Raw genomic sequence first — 20225 nt, forward strand, 5'->3', positions numbered from 1 at the left:
ACAATACAATTCTTTTGTGATGTGTATGTGCTATTTCATCTAAAACTCTTGTTTCATTAAATTAAAGAGCATGGCTGACCGGCTAGGGCACAGCGAAGCAATTGATTAGTTCAGGCTTCGGATCTTCAGTATATTCAAAGACTTTCATTAAGCAAGTGAATTGCAGAGTTGAATTTTGCTTTTGTAACTCTGAACTCTTTGATTTTGTTTCGTTTTCCCCTAAAAATATTATATTTGATAAGGTGGTATTGTAATTCCATGATAACTTTACGTCTGCAGGGCTGCGTAGGTATTCTCTTGGTTTTTAGAGGTACACTTGTTTGAATCCAAAATGCTGGTAGAAGAAGAAATACGACAAGCCCCCTTTTTTGAGTAATGAACCGAATAGGTGGACAGAGCAACTAAAGTAGTGCTTGACTTGGTTCTGTACTGTAGCCGCGTTAGTTGTCGTGATTTAGAAGAACGTAATTTTTTTTTCTTCAAGGTGACTTTTCCAGGCTTTGTGATTTGGAAACTTCTTTCTTGGATATTTTTTTTTTTTTCCTATCCTAAACAACCTTTTGGCATACTGTAACCTGTGAGGAAGCCAACATCTGTATAGGAGCCTCATTTGGTGCAAAATGGATGTTGTTTTCAGATTATTTTTGAAGGGAACGTGTGACTTCAGTAAATGTACTAGGAATTAACTTCAGATAAAATCAATTAAGCCCACAAGATTAAAGAGTGTCAGAACTGAGGTTTCCACTTTGACCTCAACATCTGTGTATTGCAAGGGTTTAATGTTCTGTATGTATGGCAACTACAATTACTTACCCAGTAGGCAGTGATACTTCGGAAGCTTTTAAGATTTATGACACAGCATATACCTATGTTGGTTCTAGCTGGGGAGAGTAGAGCACACTTGCTCTGTGTATGCTGTTAAGAAAAGAATAAGCTTTTGAAGGCATAAATACATTTCCCTGGATATGAGTCTCAGATACTATGCTTTTACATGTTAAGTAATTCTAATTTCCAACAAAAGTAGCACCTTCTTGTTAAAGATTCTTGATTTAGATGCCTGCAATCAAGATGCCAAATGGTGTTACAGTTCAATATGTAAGTGGTCTTAGTTTTTTTGTTTCCTGTAATCTACCAATGACATTCTTCTGGATTTCCACTGCTGACGATAAGTTCTGAGGAGGCTTTTGGCAGATAGTAATCATAATTCTTATTAAAACTGGTGAAGTCTAGCCCCAAGGGTGTAGCCAGGCTCAAATTGATGCTTTTTGCTGGCTGATCACCAGCATGGCCTAAGTGCTCATTATGTTGTAGAGAGGGCCTTTGGAGCTCTCATTACGTTTGACAGGAATTCTCTCTAGGGGGAAACTGGGCATTAGCTAGACTCCTGACAGGCTGAAATTATTCCTGCTTCATGGCTTATAACCAAATGCTAGCAAGGCATCATCAGGGGACACGAAAAATTGTCATTTCTGACAACATCTTTGTTACTGAAAAATGCAGTGATGGGGAAACTTTCCACTGAAAAAGCTTTAACGTTTTTAAGGCCTGCCTCCTATGTGGATGCTGCGCTCACTCTGTGTGAAGCCCTTCAGAGTGCTTGGGCTGCTGATTGAAAAACAAAATACACTGCAGCAGTGTTTCTTTATGCAGCGTGGTGCATACATCACTGTTAAGGTAGAGTCACTTCAATAAAATGAAGTAGTTGCAGTTTGCCTGCGTGTGAAAGGGTTGATTTCCTGTACTGACACAGTTGCATCAGCACTTCCCTCTTCATTTGATTTAGTAATCTATTACAATTTGACTAAAACAAAGTTAGTCAGGACTTGAATGTTGCTATAAACAGACTTAATTGAGGTGAACTTTCCATACACAAACAGCTGTACTGCAGAGCTTTCCACTTGACTATGTTGCGTTTGAGTCCAGAAACGGCCATCGTAAAGCTTCCTTCACAGCTTTAGCTTTGGCACTTTGCAGGGTTTAATTGCATAACTGTGTGCTTAAATCAGGTACTGCTGCTGTATTTCAACCTGCTGGCTGAACAGTGGTCAGGAAATAATCTTTTTGGCCTATTTGTGGTTGGTTTCTTTTTTTTGTGGTTTTTTTTTTGGTCTTGTTTCTGTGTGTTGTGTTTTTTTTTCTTAATTTTTATTTTTTTTAAGAATTTCAAAGGTTAGTTCTTAAGAGGATGTTGTGTGTGGATTCTTACACTGTTTTCAGAGATAATTATTTTCAGGTGAATAGTTACTGACTAAGGTTTGCATACTTGAAACAGAAACAGGCACCTGAGGATTCCTTTAGGATGGATGCACTTGATTCAGATATTGTTTTTGTATGTGTCAAGAAGACAGAATGAATAAGGACGTTTCATGTGGTCTTAAGTTTCTCTTCTGTGTTATACCGCCCAAGTCAGATTTTTCCCGCTGTGACATCCATGGCTGGCAAAGCAGATGCATCAGCTGTTAGTGCCAAGATGTAGAGTCAGTTGGGTGTTAAAAATCACGCCGTACTTAAAGGGTTGCTGCCCTTGGCTATTAGGGCAGTGCCTCTTTATTTTCACCAGCTCTGTCTGTCATCTTCTGTCATAAGTCAGAAGATAAGGCTTCCTGTGCATTTAATGCCTAGATTGTTTAGGTGCAAGATTAGCTTTTGTTCAGTGGCAGGCAGCCAAAGAAAGAAAAATTCATCACTGCTGAACCAACTGACAGACTATATAAACTACTACAGTATGTGGGTTTCTGCTATCCTAACGGTGACAGCTAGGTTTCCCTCTCTTTGGGTGGGTTATTGTGATCTCTGTGACCTGCCTGGAGGCAGACCTGTCATTCAGTACCTTGGCTCTTGTAGAAAAGTATACAAACTCCCAAACTGCATTATGTTAACCAATTGTACAAGAGTTAAATGTCTGTTTTAGCCTGGACTGTTTTGTGGAATCATTTCTAATGCTCTACGGCAAAGGACAGAATCTTCTACTCATATCTCATTAGAACATCAGTCTTCAGGAGTGGGTTAAATAGAAGAGAATTAAGGAGCTTAGTTAGCTCTCTACAGCTCCTGTGAGTAGGATGGCTGTGCTGTTGAAAGGGATTTAAAGATAAATTAATTTTTTTTTCTTTTTTCCTACTTGCATTTTAATTATTGGAATGAAAAACTTCATGAATCCTTAAGATTTTGGTGGTGTGCAGTGAGCGTTTCAAGAGCATTTTACAGTTGGCACTGCCACATAAGACATACAAAACCTGCTTTTATTTAAAAGAGAAAATGGTAAGGTTGATTGGGACATAATATTTTTCACTCAAAAAATTGTACTTATTCTACAAATACTAGGCTTCTAAATGAGTACAGTTGTGTCACCGGTGCAGCCATTTCAACCACAACTAGAGCTGCTAGTTTGCATGGGGAGGAAAGACTAGAGTAATGGCCTCAATTTTCTCCACTTTTGAACCACATTCAAGCTCGAGACCAGCATTGTTGTTAAGGAGTTATCTGACAGATTCAGGGCACTGTGTGAAATATGTCTCCAAGCGGCTTTTAGATAACCATATTGTCAGATACCATCTATTATGCCAACTCCATATACAACTTAATCTGAAAGTATGTCACAGTGTAAACACTGTACATATGTTAAATACTGCCAGATCATGTTGCATTTTAGGCTTTGTCTACCAGATTTCAGGTTCCTCACAGAACCGTGGAGGGAGAGAGGAAATGTGTTCCTCCCAGCTACGTTGTTAAACTTCCCTTGCATTGCTGGAACTTAAATTACGGAAGGCCTGTTGATGTACTTTATGGATTAGTTCAAAATTGGACAAAAAAATTTCCTGGTATTTTTTGGCGCAGGGAAAAGACTAAGAGGGAAGATGCTTTGTGAATGTGCAGTACCCATTCTGTCAGAGTCCGGGGAAAAAGCTTAATGCTTTTCTTCCTTCTGCTAGTTGTTATACCAAGTCAATCTGAGCATTTAGATTGCTTTTGCTCCCACCCTACTCAAGCACTTAAGTGTTTGTAGCAAAGCAGTAAAATTGCATTGTGTCTCCTGTGCAAAATGCAAGATAGGATCTTCTAGGTTTGACAGTAGGTCACTGTTGGTGTACAGAAAAAGCCTTTAAAAACAATTTTAAGTTAACTGGTACTTACCAGAAGACTGCACGTTACTGTTATTTTAAGAATGATAACAGTTTTGAGTAGAACTAATGAGGTTATCTTTCCACTTGAAGTAAGATTTAGGGATATCTAATGGCAATTATGTCAAACTACTATTTTCATCTTTTGCATCACACTTCTTAGTTGGACTCTGGATGTAACTATTTGAGCAATAATAGTTGCTCACATGGTTCCTTTCAGAAGAGGGGAAAACAGCAGCTGACAGGAAGAATTCCCGATTTTTCAGCATGTATTTGTCAAAACAGCTAGTTTAACGGATTGGTCCTTACGATTACTTGTAAGCCATGGCTTTTAAAGTACTTGAAAGTTGGTGCCATGTTCAACCTGAACTTGCAGCCTGTGCTTTTGCAAGTGTCAGATTTCCATCTGAAGTATTTTGGGGAGGTAATCTTGTGTGACATCTCTGGGCAACACTTCCCGGTGTTTTACCCACCCTCATTTTGAAGAATTTTTTCCTTCACTAACTGGGACTTTGCCTTTCTGCTCTGGTGACCAGTCTGCCTTTTGTTCTTCTGCTGTCTACCTCTGAGAAGAGTCTGGCTTAGTCTTCTCCATAATCACCTCTTTGTCAGCAATCAGATCTCCTCTCCCATTAATCCTCCTCTTTTTCAAACTAAACGAACTTCTTCCTGGTACGTTGTGTGTTCTGGTTCCCTGATGATCTTACTGGCATCACTTAGTGACTTGCTTCAGTTCAGCAATGTCTTCTTTCTTGCCAAACAAGGGGAACAAAAACGGGAACAATTTATTTTAATCAGCCAGCTGGTTACAGTCATATTATTGCATCCTAGCACGAGGTGTAGCCTTCATCAACACAAGGGCGTGGGGCTGACGCACATGCAACTTGTCCTCCAGGATACCTGTGCCCTCTTCTGCAAAACTGCTTTCTACCGTGTTTCTACCCTGGCTGTGCTGTTGTGGGGAGGAAGTTGTCCCAGGTGCATACAAAAAAACAGCCTTTGTTTGCTTTGAACCTGGTTCACACTATCTTTATTTGATGGCCCCTAGTTCTCAGAATAGACAGGTGGTTGATGCCTAGCTGCTTTTTCAATGCACTCAAAATTTTATCTCTCTGTTGTAACCCATCTGTGTTGACCCCTTTTCAGGTTGGGCAGTCCCAGCCTAGAGAGTTGTGTAGTTTGCTTTGATCATCTTCCTTGCTTTTCCCTCAACCTTTTTCATTTTTAACTTGGCCTGTTGAAATGAGAGGACTAGAACTACATGTTGTTCTCAGGGTGCAGGTGAACCAGAGATTTATATTATCATATAATTCTGTTTTCTGGATTTTTTTTTACCTTTTTTTTTTTCTTTAGTAAAGTTCCCAATATTGAATTTCTCTTTTGGCTGCCATGAAATGCTGAACTGCTGGAGTCACCTTTCACATTTGAGTTCTTGCTCGTGAACGATGATTGTAAGCTCAGGAGCCATTGCTTTACATTGAGGCTAGGGATGGCTACTCCCAGTGTGCGTAAATTTGCTTTATATACAATTCTGTTCATTGTCCACTTAGACTGGTAAGGTCTCTTTGCAGTTCTTCAGCCATTGTTTTTACTTTGAATGAATTCTCTTATGGAGCAAGCTTTCTTACTCATGGCTTCTTGTCTTTTCCAGGCTGAACTGCTGAACATATTCATAAAACGTATTGCAGTAAAGGTCCCTGTGAAACTCTACTGGTGACCTGCTTATGGCATAGTGCTGAATATGGTTGAAGAGTAGATTAGAGCTTGTTGAAACTGAGTTTATTCTTAACTGAACCATAGTTTAAATCTGAATAGGTTTAAAAATCAGTTATTTCTTGAGATTGTCTCTTTTAAAAGAAGGCCTAGTGATGTGCTTTTGTTGGTACTTAAAAAAACTAGCCTGCCCCTGTTGCTGTGTCAAGAATCAGGCAAACAAATGGAAACAATGTTGAATTCTCTCACTTGGAACCGTAATCACAGTATGTTTAAGTGAAGTTGGAATAGAAAAAGGTTTATAGCATTATTTCATAGGGTAGTAGTATTTTAAGTTTGTAAATGTTGAGGATTATTTTAGTTGTTAGCAAGCCTAGCTGTTATAAAATATACTTTCTAGTATGGGGAAAGCAGTTCAGGAAATTAATTAGCTTGGTCGGTTTCACTGAACTTTTTATAATGATAATAGTATTCTGTGGCTAATGATAAATTGCACAGTGTTTAAGATGACTCTGATCTCTAATTGGGGATTGGCTGAGTTGTTCTCACCTTTTCTTTATGTTCTTCAGACATGTGAACAAATTAGTGCAGATGATTAAATTATAAAGTTCTTTGAGGGGTATTGGGTAAGCTTTATGTCAGGACTGCTTATCTGGAAGTATCTTGTACTTCTCAGGCGATCCGAAGACCTAACTAGCCTTTTTGGCTATGTGGTAACAAAACAGAAAACTGAGGTTAATTTGTGTCTTGCCGTAGGGTTGGGGTTTTGTTTTTGTTTGTCCCCCTCCCCCAGCAGCATGGATGTTCTTTTTTTCTGTTCAGTGTGGTGGTTTTTTTTGTTTTTTTTTTTTTTGTTCCTGTTGGAGCTTTTTGATGTTTGTGTAAACAGTCGGTCAAAGCAACTTACTTGTAAGGTGACCAGTCAGTGTATTGACAAGAACAGACGCAACAGAAAACTGCATTAGGAGGCAAGCCGTTGGGATTTGCAGTAAATATATTACAGAACACAAGTGAATTGCCAATACTGCTTGTTTAGCAGTTTGCAAGGGCAATGGTAGTATGGATTTTTGAATTAGAAGGGAAGGACTGTTCTTTCTCTGTGCTGGAACATCTAGTTGATGGCTGAGGATAAAATTGATTTAGAGAACAAAATGCTGCTGCCTTTATTTGTGCCATTTTAAAGGCTTCTATGGATTAGCAAGCAGAAACAAAAAGATAGCTTTCAGTTTTGGAGAAGGGGAGCAAGAATGGGTATGCTTGTTCAGCTGCATCTTGATTAGGTATTAAGGCTATGAGGAAACCTGCTTTTGTTAGGTTGAGAAAAGGAAAGGACATCTGAAACTGGGTGGGTTTTATGATCTGTGGAAATCTACCTATTTATGAAATTGTTTTAAAGTGTTCTAAAACCCCTGAATTGCTGTGGTCTCTGCTTCATGGTATGAGCTCAGCTTTTTTAAATGTAGAAGTTTGAATTAAATCCCTGGGGGGAGGGCATGAAAAACCCACAGTTTCTTGAGAAAAATAACTAATGGAAAGATCATTCTTTTGTGGTGTTGCCACAACAGTTCCCATTTACAACAAAGTTTTTTGTTTTGTTTAAAAAAAAAAAAAAAAACAACCTGAAATGTTTATCATTTTTCTTCATGTGTGAGTTTGGGTGTAAGGTCATCCTGAATTTCTATTTTTGTAACTGGTTATAAGGCTTCCAGCTGTTACTTTGCAAACAGCTAGCTGTCTGTGGCCTCAAATGATGGACGTAAATTGCCAGTTAAGCGAACACAAAATCTTTAATTAACAAGACCTATGGGAAGCTCTTAGGTTGTTTCTTTAAACTGAAATATGAACTGGAGAATCACAGCACTAGAAAGGACCTAGTGCTTCCCTGTGTCCTAGCTGGATCGGCTGTACCAGTGTCATTCCTGATAGGGTGCTTGTCCTATGAGCAAAGACTGTACAGCAGTGGTGACTCGCGACCCCTCTAGGTACCAGAGTGATTTTATGTTCTTGCTGTTGAAGTACTTCTGCAGTTACAAATTCAATCTTTTCTGTTGCAGCTTCAGTTCTTTACTATGCATTTTCTTTGCCGTGGATAGAGAGAGCAAATCATTCCCCTGCCTTCCAGAACCATTTGGTATACTTGTACAGTCTAATGTTCATTCTCAGAATGTTGTTGCCCAGCTGAAGTACAGTGCCCGAAATAAGTGCAGTACTCCCGGGGAGGAAATGCCATGCTGAGTAGCATAGAAGGTTTACTTAGCGTACGGCTTACTGTGGTGGCAGCCTTTTTTGCAACAGCATGCTATTGACTTATGTTCAACTTCTGATCCGCTGTGACCGAGAGATTCCTTCCTGGCCCATTATTTCCTTTTCCTTTATGTTCCTGTCTAGGCACACTATGGTCCTTTATCCCTATTTATCCCTGTCCTTCTTTTGCCTTTGTAGTCCATTTTTCCATTCACTGCAAAGTGAGTTCTGAAGCTATTCTCCAGCATATTCTGTGTTTCTCAGCTTGAAGCTCTCTGCAAATTAAGGATTAGGGCAAATGAAGAGATCTTCATGCTTGTTAGTGGGAAATACTGAAAAATACTGAGCCTATCATGCATGCAGACCTTCTTAATTTGCAAAAGAGAAGGATGTGTTCATATACGGTTTAATCATCAAGCAGTTTTGTACTTGTTCCTGTGAAGTTTTAGCTGGCTTGTGCTGTTTGTGTTGCTCCTGAGTGCTACAAATGTCAAATTCTTAGCGAGGATGTTAACATCATCTGCCTCTCTTAGCCATAATTACTTTACCTTTTTGGACATTGCATAATTCTGTTGTTGTTTACTGCTGAAAAATACTTCTGAGTTGTGATGTATATCCCTGTTTCACCTACATGTTTATGGATAAGATGCTTTCTAATGCCCCAGACTTAAGGAATAGTAATTAAGCTGGAGTGTCTTTGCTCCTTCATTTGCTGTTTTCCATCAGTTAGGCACTGTCCTTTCGTAGTTTCCTATCCACTTGACATTTGCAGGTTCTGCAAGGTGTCCACTAGCTGCTTAGTCTTCACTGATGTGCTCTTTTTATTTCATCAGGCCTAGTCGATTTCAAGACATCTTACTTGGAAGGCTCTGATCTGTTGCTTTCCTGTTTTTAGCTGCAGTGTTGACCTTACATAACTAGTAATTTGTATTAATTATGTGGTTGGTAATGTTTCTTGTATAGTTAAGACAGGTGCAAGAAAGTATAGACTTTTTGGCCTTCTCGGTGTCCCTTGACCATATGTTTCTGTTTCTAATTGAGGGGATCGAACCTTTTTTTTTTTTTGTTCTCCTCCGACTATTCCAACCTGTAGAGCACTAGCTTTACTTCAGCTGTCACTTATTAGTGGCACATAGTTACAAAAATACGTGCTTGTGCTGTATATGTTCATACTGCCTCGCCTGACCTAGTTTCCACTTCCTGTACGCTTTCCTGTTTGTATGAAGTCAGCTAAGAATTTGGGATTTAGTGTCTGGGTACAATTCCATCCCCTCCCCTTTTTCCTCTGTCCCTTCTTCCATTCTCAGGTGTATTAACTGTCATCAGTGTCCTTAATACTGTTTTATGAAGAATATGTCAGCTCTCTGTAATGCCATTTTATCTCCCCCCCTCAGCAGCAGGCCCTATAAAGCTGACCTTACCAGTTGGCATTTGCTTTCCTGAAGTCTTACTGTCTTTTTCATTCTTCCCTCCTGTCCCAATGATTTTAAACTCTGCAATGATTGTCAGTCTCAATCAAATTAGTTTGTTGGGACAGTTTCAATCAGTTCTTCTCTATTAGAATGTAATCTAGATGATATATTTACTAGTTTTTTCTAGTCTGTGAGCAACAGAATATATGTAAAAAAATAATACAATGGAGAAGAAACTTACTGACATGTTCCCAAGATTTTGCTGAAAGATTTTCAAACCCTTTTCCCATGTAGTAAAAATCTTCATTATTTTCACCTTCCTTCCAGATCCTGTGTGGTGGATATTTTTGCTAGTTGCTAACAACAGTGTTGTCAATCTTCTGAACTTGTTATTCATTAGTGAGTCACCTGATGGCACCTGAAGCACTGATATGAACATGTTTTTAAGGCCTTAAATTGTTTCTCTGTCTTGACAGATGTAATGAAACTGAGCTGTGAATATACTAACTATTGTAAAATAATGAAATTACATTTAAGATACAGAAGTGCATGTGACTTATTTAGTAAGTTTAATTTGGTAGTTATTTCTAAAGTCCTGGTGAATGTAGCGTATTGAATTTTTTCCCCATATTTCAGGCCTTTGTCTTGATGTATTTTGTATGTAGTCAGATGGCATGCTTATTGTTCTAGTCAAGTCCAGATTCTACTGCTGTTACAATCTTACTTGAACGTTTATAAGGACTGAATCCTGACTGGGAGTTTTGTTATTGACTTACATACCGTGAATGTATATGCTTGGTTTGAGGAACTTTATGCTCTAATTTTTAGAAGCTGTGTGGTTCTAGGCACTTCTCCAGCTATGCAGGGGCTCTGACTTTCTACTGCCATCCCAATAAAGTGACTCAGTGTGGCAGGTGCTGCAAGGATGTATGCAGAAAGTTGGATGTGACTTGTGGGAGTGAGAGCAAAATAGGAAGTAGTTTTAAAATAATGTCCAAAACTGCATGAAAAGCCAGAAGGACTTGTCCAGAGCACTGTACGAGCACATGAGGGTGCAGTTGCATGGGAGGAGGGGAGCTTTTCTGGTAGCTCGCTGTTCCCGCCAAAAACCTCTGCTCCCAGCTCAGTTCTCCTGGTACTTCGGACTGCCCTGCTACCTGATGGACGCCTCCTGTGAGCCTCTTTAATTTGCTGATGTGGTGGTCTACTAAGCTGGCCCTTTCCCTCCTCCTATGGTAACGTTTTCTGCTTGACTAGTTAGTTGAGATGTTGGACAAGTCAAAATGTCTCCAGTGTGGTTTGAAGAAAGTGTGCATCTGGAAGCAAAGGTAGAAAGACCTTCTCTTCTGGATTGGAGTTAGCCTCTGACTTACTCAGAATCTCATGGAATCTACATAAAAGTGGGAACTGTGTGTGCTGGTAAACAGCTTGAAAGTAAAATAAAGCTGGGTGCTCACTTTGGAATTTAAATACTTCTCTGTGTATTGAAGGCTAGCTTAAGCGTGGAAACTAAGCTGTGGAACTAAAATTTGGATAAACACACGTTTTGTAGTTGTGAGTGGTTGAGCAAGATGGGCTAAAGTGGGATTAAAGGAGAACTGTGATAACTGTCCTGTTCAGTAAAGTTTAAGGAGAGTCCTGACATAGTGAAGATATGTGAAAGGAGCACTTTAACATCCTGACAACAGCTTTTTGTTGCCAGTTGGCTTGGGTTCAACACGATTTACAGCTGCAAATGGGATGGGCAGTTGTGTACAGTGGTTCATTGAGAGCTACACAGTAGCCTCTCTCTATTATTACAGAAAGCACTAAAATTAGATGTCTGAAATATATCCAGTCACTTCACTTTACAGTGGAACGAAGTCCAAACCTGTAGTAGATGTTTGGCAAGTGTAGCTGTTGACTTGTGCATCATATGTAGCTTATGTTTAAATTGACATGACCTTTCTGTAATTTAAACTGACATCTAAGAGGATTTAGATAAATGTAGTTTAGGTACTGAATTAAAAAAAATACTAATTTCACTTTGGAAACTATCTAGCATTCTGTAGCTTTATCATTTTGAGTTTTTATTCTGTTAATATTTCTGTTACTTCTTCCTCTCCCCACTCCCACTTGCAATATGGTGATGTTTTGGGTTTTTTCATAGCTAAAGATTTTTCATGCCAGTCTTCTGGGGGTTTTAATATCATCATCTTGTGGGTGGCTGATCTTGGAATTAAAATGAGTAGTACAAATGTGGGGCAGAGGGAAAGCTGTATTTGTTAATGATCTGTCATGTTAAACTGACAGTTTACGCCCAAAATACAGAGATTGTTCCTGTCGCGGAAATCAGCGCTACCCATTGCTGCTTGTCAGATTGAATTTCAAGTATCTGTTGAGAATAAACCTTCCCACCCCCTTCTATTGGTGAGAATATTAGTAATGACAGTGTTTATAATTTAAAATAGAGTTTGAAGGCCAACTTCCACAGTTTGTCGCAGGGTGGTTAATACGGTGGTAAAGGGGAGATGAATGTGGCTACTTGTGCGAGTCTATTTCTCAGGAGGCCTGTAAATTTGATTGGCTGCTGCAGTTCTAGCAGAATCATTCGATTTGAGAGCAATAGAAAGATAAGATATCCAATTACCCAAATGATTTGCAGGGTTAGCCAACGTTGTCATGGAGACGCGAGTTGGAACAAATTAAATTTTAAGCAATAAAATAATCTTAAAGCACGTCTGGGAACAAGAAAATTTGGCAGTGGCACTTACCTGAATTGAATCTTAGCTTGACACGCTGTTGTTTGACATTGATATACTATGGGGGCCTAAACTTTTAAATGGCATGTTGCCTTTATTTTTTTTTTCCTTTTGCAGCCATTGCCAAAACAGATTGTCGTGTATTAGTTTTAAATAAAAGGGCATTAATAATATATGCATATCTCGGTGCTCAACATGGATTCAATAACTCATGAACAGCAAAGTTCACAGAATGCTAGCCTTAATCATTTGAGGCTTTTGAATATTTAAGTTTTGAGATTTAATTATAACATCCCCTCACCCCCTGAATTTTTAGCAACAAATTTTTGGAAGTGCTTGAGTCTTTATGTAGTAAAGTTCTAACAAAGCATGCAGAGAGCTAAGCACAGTGGAATGTTTCTTTTTTGTAATTGCTCTGTGAATATGTGTGCTTTTTGTTGCCTTCGAAGATCTCAATCACAAAAAGAATAAAGACTACATCCTTTAAGTGTACTGCTTGTTCCAATGATTCTGCTGAAAAACCGAAAAATACTAAATGGGTACTAAACTTTAGCTCAAGACTAAAATATACACATGCAGTTTCTTACCCAAGGACTTTGGAAATGCAGTATTTAACTGATTTCTGACTTGCAACAGAGATTTAAAAAATGGTCAAGCATGTCCAATAAAGAGGGCTTTTATCCACATGTCTGGTAGACAGATGGAGATGAAAATTGGTCTGAGGTCAAGCCATTTGCAGCATTCTCATAGCCTTCGATTTTCTCCTCATCCCCACCACAGATAATCTCAAATGATTCAGTAATGACCAAAAGTGCAACATTGACCTTTACTCCCTGGTGGATTACTGTGCTACATGCTGTAAATGGCAGGAAGTCCATTTTGTTCTTCCAGAAGGAGTTCAGTGTTGTACTTGGCTTTCTACGTGTTGAAAGTGTAAGTGGAGGCAGAGTACTTGACAATTACCTTCTAAAGCTTTTGTGAATGTGATTTGACAGTATATTCTTTTCTGTGCATTAAAGGCTGATTCTCTGATTCTTTTGCTTTAAAGGAACAGATTAGGACATGCTTTTTTTTGGTATCATCAGAACTTTGGGTTTTCTTGTTCTTAAACTGTATTTTTCCCAATCTAATGACAACTGTGAGTCTCAAAATTGGGTTGAAATAACTAAAGTAAATAAAAATGTAATAAATGAGAATACATAAGCCTGTCCTTAAGAAGTGGTGATAGAGTGGTTTGAAATACTGATCTAACTTTGTGATATAGGAAGCACGGTTTGCAAGAAAGAATAACAAGCTTCTGACATACAATGGACATTTTTAGCTGAGCATTGTTTTGTAAAGGTAGGTCTAGACAGCTTTAAGGAGTCTGAGCACTAATAATAGAGCAGTTGTCACAATACAATGGATTGTTAAAAATAATGTGTTGTAAGATTTAAGTTTTGCTTTAGATCACCACAGATGCTGTAGCTAAGTTCACTACTGGAACATGTATGGTAGACACTGATTGGAGCAAAACCAAAATTATTATTGTTGAAACCTCTGAAGCTGAAAGGTGATTAACTAATTCTCCTCAGAGGAAGGTTGCATTGTTCACTCGGAAGTGAGAATGGTGGCTCCCGTAGGCTAGGACTTCCAGCATTAGTGATAAAATATATATGGGTGTTAGGTGTGCTGAGAAATACAAATATAGTTTGGAGACTTGTATTACACTTTCTTCTTTTCATTCCAGTGCAAAAATCTGTACTTGTTTAAGAAATCGTATTGATTGAAGTATGATATCTTACATAGTGCTTTAGAAAGTACAGGCTGTCAAAATGCAAAATGACCTGGAGTAAAATACTGTAGAGGAAAACACTTCAACACTTTTTTTAGCAATGCAGAAGGAAAAAAGTTACAATTGTATATACAATCTCTTAATGGCTTAGTAAAATGACTTATTTAAATGAATATTATATTTAGTAACTAGTCTGGCTGCTTTGCTCTTTGTCATTATGTTAAGAATTCACTTTAGCAAGAGACAAACTTAAGTACAAACACTTGAGTTTGGCAACGGTTAGGTCAAAACATTTAAGTCCTTAATTAGATGGAACAGAGGCAAAAAAATTACGAGTGAAAAAAAATCCTTCGGCTCAACTTAATTTTACAAAACACAGCTGAATTCCTTCATGTTAATTTTTAATGATACTTAAGAAAGGAGGGTAGCACTTCAGTCAGGGGTCTGACAAGCTTGTCATTTGCAAATACATCAAAAGACAATCACTACAACAGCAAGAACCAGTGAATGATGTAGTTTTACCATTCTTTGATGGGCCCCACACTCAAGTCCTCTATTAAAAATGAATGTATTCAAGAGGCTCTGCATTAAGAACACAAACAATTAAGGGCACTTCAGATGCTTTGCTAAGAGCTGCCATAGAGCTAGGAGGGCTTTCATGAGAGATGCAGGCTTCTACAGTCTGCTTTACCAAGGAGCCAAAGAACATGGGCAATTAGTCATGTTTGTCTATGCTCGAGCAGCTTTCTGCAAAATTTTCTTTATTTACTTATTCTTCTGACTGCCCTACATGTCTCAAGATCAAGAGTTAGGTAATAGCTTTGTTACTTCCAGAGGCCTCCCAATGTAACTGATACGTACATTTCTTTTAAGACTTTCAAATGTATGAGCCCTAAATCTGGAATATATAGCTTACTCTAATGCCACCATTTACTGATGTCTAGTCTTGATTAAAGAGGCTCTCCTAGACTCCATCAAAAAAGGTTTTTGCTTTCAAGAGTGAATATATATACAGACACACACACACGTGCATATGTACTCAAAGATATTTCACCTTGAAAGGTGAATGTACATTGCCTTTTGAACAGCTAGATTTATATTTAAAGTAATGAAAGTTCCTTTTTTCTCAGTTCCGAAAACAACCTCTTGCAACTCCTGATGGGCAAGATTAGGTCAGTTGTGCATTAAAACCTAACTTTCACAACTCACTAGAGAATAAGAATATTTAACATGTTTGTGAATAGGAATAGCTTTTACTAAACATTCGAGAGCAGCAAATAGGAGATGTATGAGATCTCATAGTGGATAAATAATTTTAAGTACTTTATTTAATTGTGTGTGGGAAATAGTGCGAGTAGGCAAACTGTCTCTTAAAAGTAAGCAGACTTTTGTTATGAAGTATGGAATAGCCTTTCCAGTTTCCTTTCAGTGTAAATGTCTCTTAACTGGCACTTGTAACAGCAGCAATAAATCTCAAAATAAACTTCTTTATAGAATCATAGAATTGTTAAGATTGGAAAAGACCCTTAAGATCATCGAGTCCAACCGTTAACCTATCACAGCATGTACTTTTATCTAGTGCTGTGGATCATCAGTGATGCTCTGCTTTGGTAAAGATAAACTCAGAGGGATAGATTTTTTTCAGTTCTGATACTAAGTCAGGTATGAGAGTACTGCGACAATAATTTTAAAGTAAGATTGACTGGAAAAGGGGGAAAGTTGATTATGCCCCCTTTCTTTAAAAAAGTAATAAAAATTAAAAAAAAAAAATCTAATTGACCTGCATTGGGGCTGGTAATTACCTCATGATGTTGTATTCTTTTGTCTTACGGTGTGCTGTCCTGTATGCTGTGTTATTACAGTGAAGCTCAGATATCTGGGACCTGTGCAGGAAAACCCAATAACATGGACAACTTGCATGTTTTAGAGACTCTACTGAAAATAGATATTTTTTTTTCTTATAGTTACAATAAGCCTACTTATCTCAGTATTACAGAATAGGGAGACTTTTGTGTAGGCAACACAGGCCAAAGAACTTTTCAGTAGAAACTGAATGGTTTTCTTATTTTGCTTTTTTCTTTCCCCTGTTATCACCTGCTATGATTCATCCTGGCTTCTGTCCTGAAAACAAAAGTAATCCCATTGGTCTAGAGCAATGGACTTCTTGGACCCCTAAACATCCTAGCTAAACATCAGCCAACCACCTTGCTGTGTAACAGACTTTCTTTCCATAGCTGACAGACCTTGCCTTCTGGAGAGACGTACCGGGTATGTGGAAAAATGCCCTTTAGTACATAGATTCTCACAATTGTGTGGGGTTTTTTTCTTGTTAACAGACACAGAAAGTACCAACAGATTTGGTAATAGTTAAGTCTGATAACTGATAATAGCTAAGCTGGTAACTTCCTTGTATTGCCTTTGCTGGTAAGTATGTAGTACCAGTACTGAAGGCCTTGCACAGAATGATGGATATTTTATGGTCATGGCCCAAACAAAACAGAAACAGACCTCTGTGGTACTGTGTGAAACGGTAGCTGTTTCTATTGAGAATAGAGATCTGTTCCCCATGTTGCAGGGAGAGAAAGGTTTGCTGTAAAGCGACTGTCACTTCATTGCCCTTATTTAAGGGGTACCCTTCTGTCCTAGGAAGAAACCATCCTAGAACTGCTTCAGCGACTCCTCTCTCTGCAAAACTTTAGAGTAGATGTGTCAAATGCCAGAGTTTGGTCAGATGGAGTACTTCAGCTTACAGACTTGGTGTTTTACAAGTCTCAGTGCTATCAAGTATTTTCCCTGCCTCTGTCAGAGGTGGGGAAAGAGGTGTTAAAAGCTATTGCTAGTTGTATTTAAATCCCAAATCACCTGTCTACTGAGACATAAAAGCAGAGGGTGGTTTTTGTATCCTCATTACTGCTTGACTGATGTATACAGAGCACATAGCAGTGTCTTCCTAAAAAGCTCAGGATGATGGGAAGGCTCAGGGAAAGGCTCAGCAGATGAGTTAGTAATGTTTTCATCTGACTTCTTTGAAAGAGTTTATCTTTGCTCAGGTTTATGCATGTAATTTCATGGAAGGCCTAACGATTCTCAGCAGGGATCTCTTGCTTCTTGTGTCTTAAAACAGAACAAAACTCCCAAGAAATGTCTGTATGGATTAATGATACTACAGAGACCAACAAGAGCTGTTCAGTGTGTCTTGTATGTAGGCTATGTTCACATCTGGACGCTAATTATGGTTTTGCACAACTATGCTACAGTGACTGTAGGAGATGTTTTTAAGAAAAACTGTAGGAGTTGTGCAAGTACCTTGAGGGTTAGTTATAATGGTTGTTCTGAATGGTGGGCAGATGTATAGGTCTGAAAAGCTGTAAGTACAGGTAAAACTGTAATGAGAGAAAAAGATCCTTGTACCCCACCAGAAATCCTGTGTTCAAGTTGACATGCCAAAAGTGGGAGGTACGAGAGTGGGAGATACCTAAAACTGTCAAAGTGGGACTCAAACAATTCATCCTGCTGTCTTCTCTGCTGCTTTCAGTGAAGGATTGTTCTGTTCTCTGATTCCTAGCCTTATTGTTCTGTTACAGTTTCACTAATTTGCTGTTATTGACTATCACATTTTCTGATCTGATTCTTTTTCTTGTCTGCATTATTTTAATTCTTTCTCAGTATGGATGTTTTAGAAGTCTGTACCTTTTGTCTCCATTCTGTCTCACTTCTATTTTGGTATTTCTTCTGTTCTCCTGATGGTGTGTTTCTGTCAGCAAAACTAATTTTACCTTCTAATAGGCAGATAAAATTGATCATGAAAGAAACATTTTTCTTCCATGCCTGTCACCTTCATGTTATGCTGCTTGATAATTTGAGTAATAGTAAACCTACCTTTTAAAAGGCTTTATCTTGGACTTAATGGATTTCAAAAATGCTTTGCTTGTTAATGAGCTATGTACAAGGACCAGATTTGTGCCTAAATGTGTATACAGATTAGGTTCTCTAGACATGGCAGATGTCCTAGAGTAGCTAACTAAATCTCTGTCCTCATCGGGGCTTATATATTAACTATTTATGTTTGCAGTAGTATGTTTGCAGTAGCATGAAGATGTGGATTTTTTTATTACTTTCTTCACTGTGTGAACTTAATATACTCCTGTACACTAGTTAATATATGGCAACAAACCTAAACCACAGTTTTAATCAAAATACTTTTCCTCTATAGACAGAAATCGCCAAGAGATTGAATACAATTTGTGCACAAGTCATCCCATTTTTGTCTCAGGAAGTAAGTAAAACTGTTCAGCTGTTAAAGTGCAATTATGTTGCTTTTCTGTTTGCAAATTAGCTAGTTTTAAGATGTTAATTTTATCACAATACACAAGTGTAAGGAACATCTGTTATAGCTGAAGTGTGCAAACCCCCTGCTAATTTGGTCTAACAAATCTGAGTTCAAACTAGTGACAATGGCTCAGCCTCATTCATTGCCTGAGGAGAGTGGGAGTCTATAAAATATTACCAATGCAACAAAATTGATATTCAGTTGTCAAATGTGCATCTAGTGAAATATGCATGCTTATCTTGTCTACGTAATTTGTATCAAATTTTAGTGTAAAAGGTGAGTAGTTAGTTCAGGTACAAAATGCTGTTTAAGGTTACAAACCTGCATCTGGTCTGAATGACTGTGATTGTAGCATATTGTGGGCAGCTGCTGTTACATTTTGAAGCCTGTTGTTTTGGATATGCTGCTTCAAACTCTACAATTTACTAGGAGTATTTGTAATTCTTGTTGAGTTCAGTGAAGCACTTCTTTTCCCTGTTTGAAATTTCAGTATGTTTTGCTGTGTGGGCACAGTATATAAAGGTTAAAATTGATGCTAGTGTGAAGTTGACATTATTGTCCTGTCAACTCAATTAGAAACTGATTATTCATTTGCCAGAAAATTAATATTGAAGTGACATGGGGGACGAGGTGAGCTGGCTGCCTTCAAGGCTCTTGTTTGCTTTTGGACAGGTGATAAATAGGGCACTGTTACCTTTTACCTTCATAAGATGTCTTGCAATAGGTAGCCTGGGCTTCTGCAGACAAACTGGTTATTCAGGTGTTTGTGATCTTGGTTTGATTTGGTGTGGTCAATACCTTAACACAAATTCCTCCCCATACCCTTTCTTCTTTTAATAGCATCAGCAGCAAGTGGCCCAAGCTGTAGAACGTGCCAAACAAGTGACCATGGCTGAACTGAATGCCATCATCGGGGTACGTGGCCTTCCAGGTCTACCTCCTACAGTGTGTATAACTTGCTTTCATATCTTACTGCTTTGCTATTTTTAAAATAAGCTTAATGTTTTGATATCTAAGACTGTTTTGATTCCCAGTGTTGCTGAAGTGTTTGCCTTGCTTCACACAGATTTTTAGCAGGTATAAAGTTAATAGTTTACTTTGTCAGAACATCATTTTGTGCAGCAACGCTGTGCGTAACAAAACTTTTCCTTCAAGAAGTATAATGATTAGGAGAGTTGCTTGTTTATTTGTAGGTATTGTATGTCAGTTGATCTAGTTACCTTTGCTTTTTGTGACACTTAAGTTCTTGGAGCCTGTACAACTATTCATTCTTCTTTCTTTTCCTTTCTTGTGAATCTTTCATGAATTTTAAATTAGCAAGCTACTGAAAAGAAACTTCACTCGCTTTTGAAGTAGTATTAATTGTCTGACACAGTGTTCTAATAGCCTTTCACCAAGTATGTGCTTCTAAATATGCTGAAATAAGTTAATACTATTTGCTTGTGACTGGTTGTCAATCACAAGTCATTTGCTTTGTATTAATGAACTTTCTGAACCATACATTCCTTCCACTGCATGAGTTCATTTCCCCTGCTACTAAGTCTAGAATATTTCTCATGTTTTCTGCCCTTCCAGACTAAGTGAAAGAAGTAGCTGAAACAAGAACCCGTCCTTTCTGATTTTATTCATATGTGAGCGCCTTGAGCGGATTCAAATTACTCATTTATCAATTTATGTTAATTGCTTGTGAGAAGATGCCCTGCTGGTCTTTATAGTTCCCTCAGACACTTTGTAATGATAATTAGACATGCTGCTGTACGGATTAACAGTGCCATAGTCCAATGACGTCTACAGACAATGGAACCAGTTAATCCATCTGTGCTTAAAATTACATCCCAACTGGAGATGGAAAAAAAAAAATAGGAGTGAGGGAGGATTAAAAGAATGAGC

At 38.3% G+C, this 20225-nt stretch overlaps 1 protein-coding gene across 6 annotated transcripts in view; it reads left to right on the forward strand.

Annotated features, from left to right (window-relative positions):
• Positions 1-20225, forward strand: part of LOC104013345 (TLE family member 1, transcriptional corepressor) — an 80785-nt gene that overhangs the window by 3707 nt on the left and 56853 nt on the right. For 4 of the 6 annotated variants that reach the window (XM_087741447.1, XM_087741451.1, XM_087741448.1 and 1 more), the window contains 2 exons: positions 18219-18281; positions 19176-19280. In XM_087741447.1, coding sequence (XP_087597573.1) covers positions 18219-18281; positions 19176-19280 — 168 coding nt within the window. The remainder of the gene's footprint in view (positions 1-18218; positions 18282-19175; positions 19281-20225) is intronic. The other 2 variants (XM_087741450.1, XM_087741449.1) reach the window with 1 other exon arrangement.

Source organism: Nipponia nippon, unplaced genomic scaffold (genome assembly GCF_047370975.1).
Source record: "Nipponia nippon isolate SJK-2023a ecotype South Korea unplaced genomic scaffold, ASM4737097v1 scaffold_8, whole genome shotgun sequence".
NCBI lineage: Eukaryota > Metazoa > Chordata > Aves > Pelecaniformes > Threskiornithidae > Nipponia > Nipponia nippon.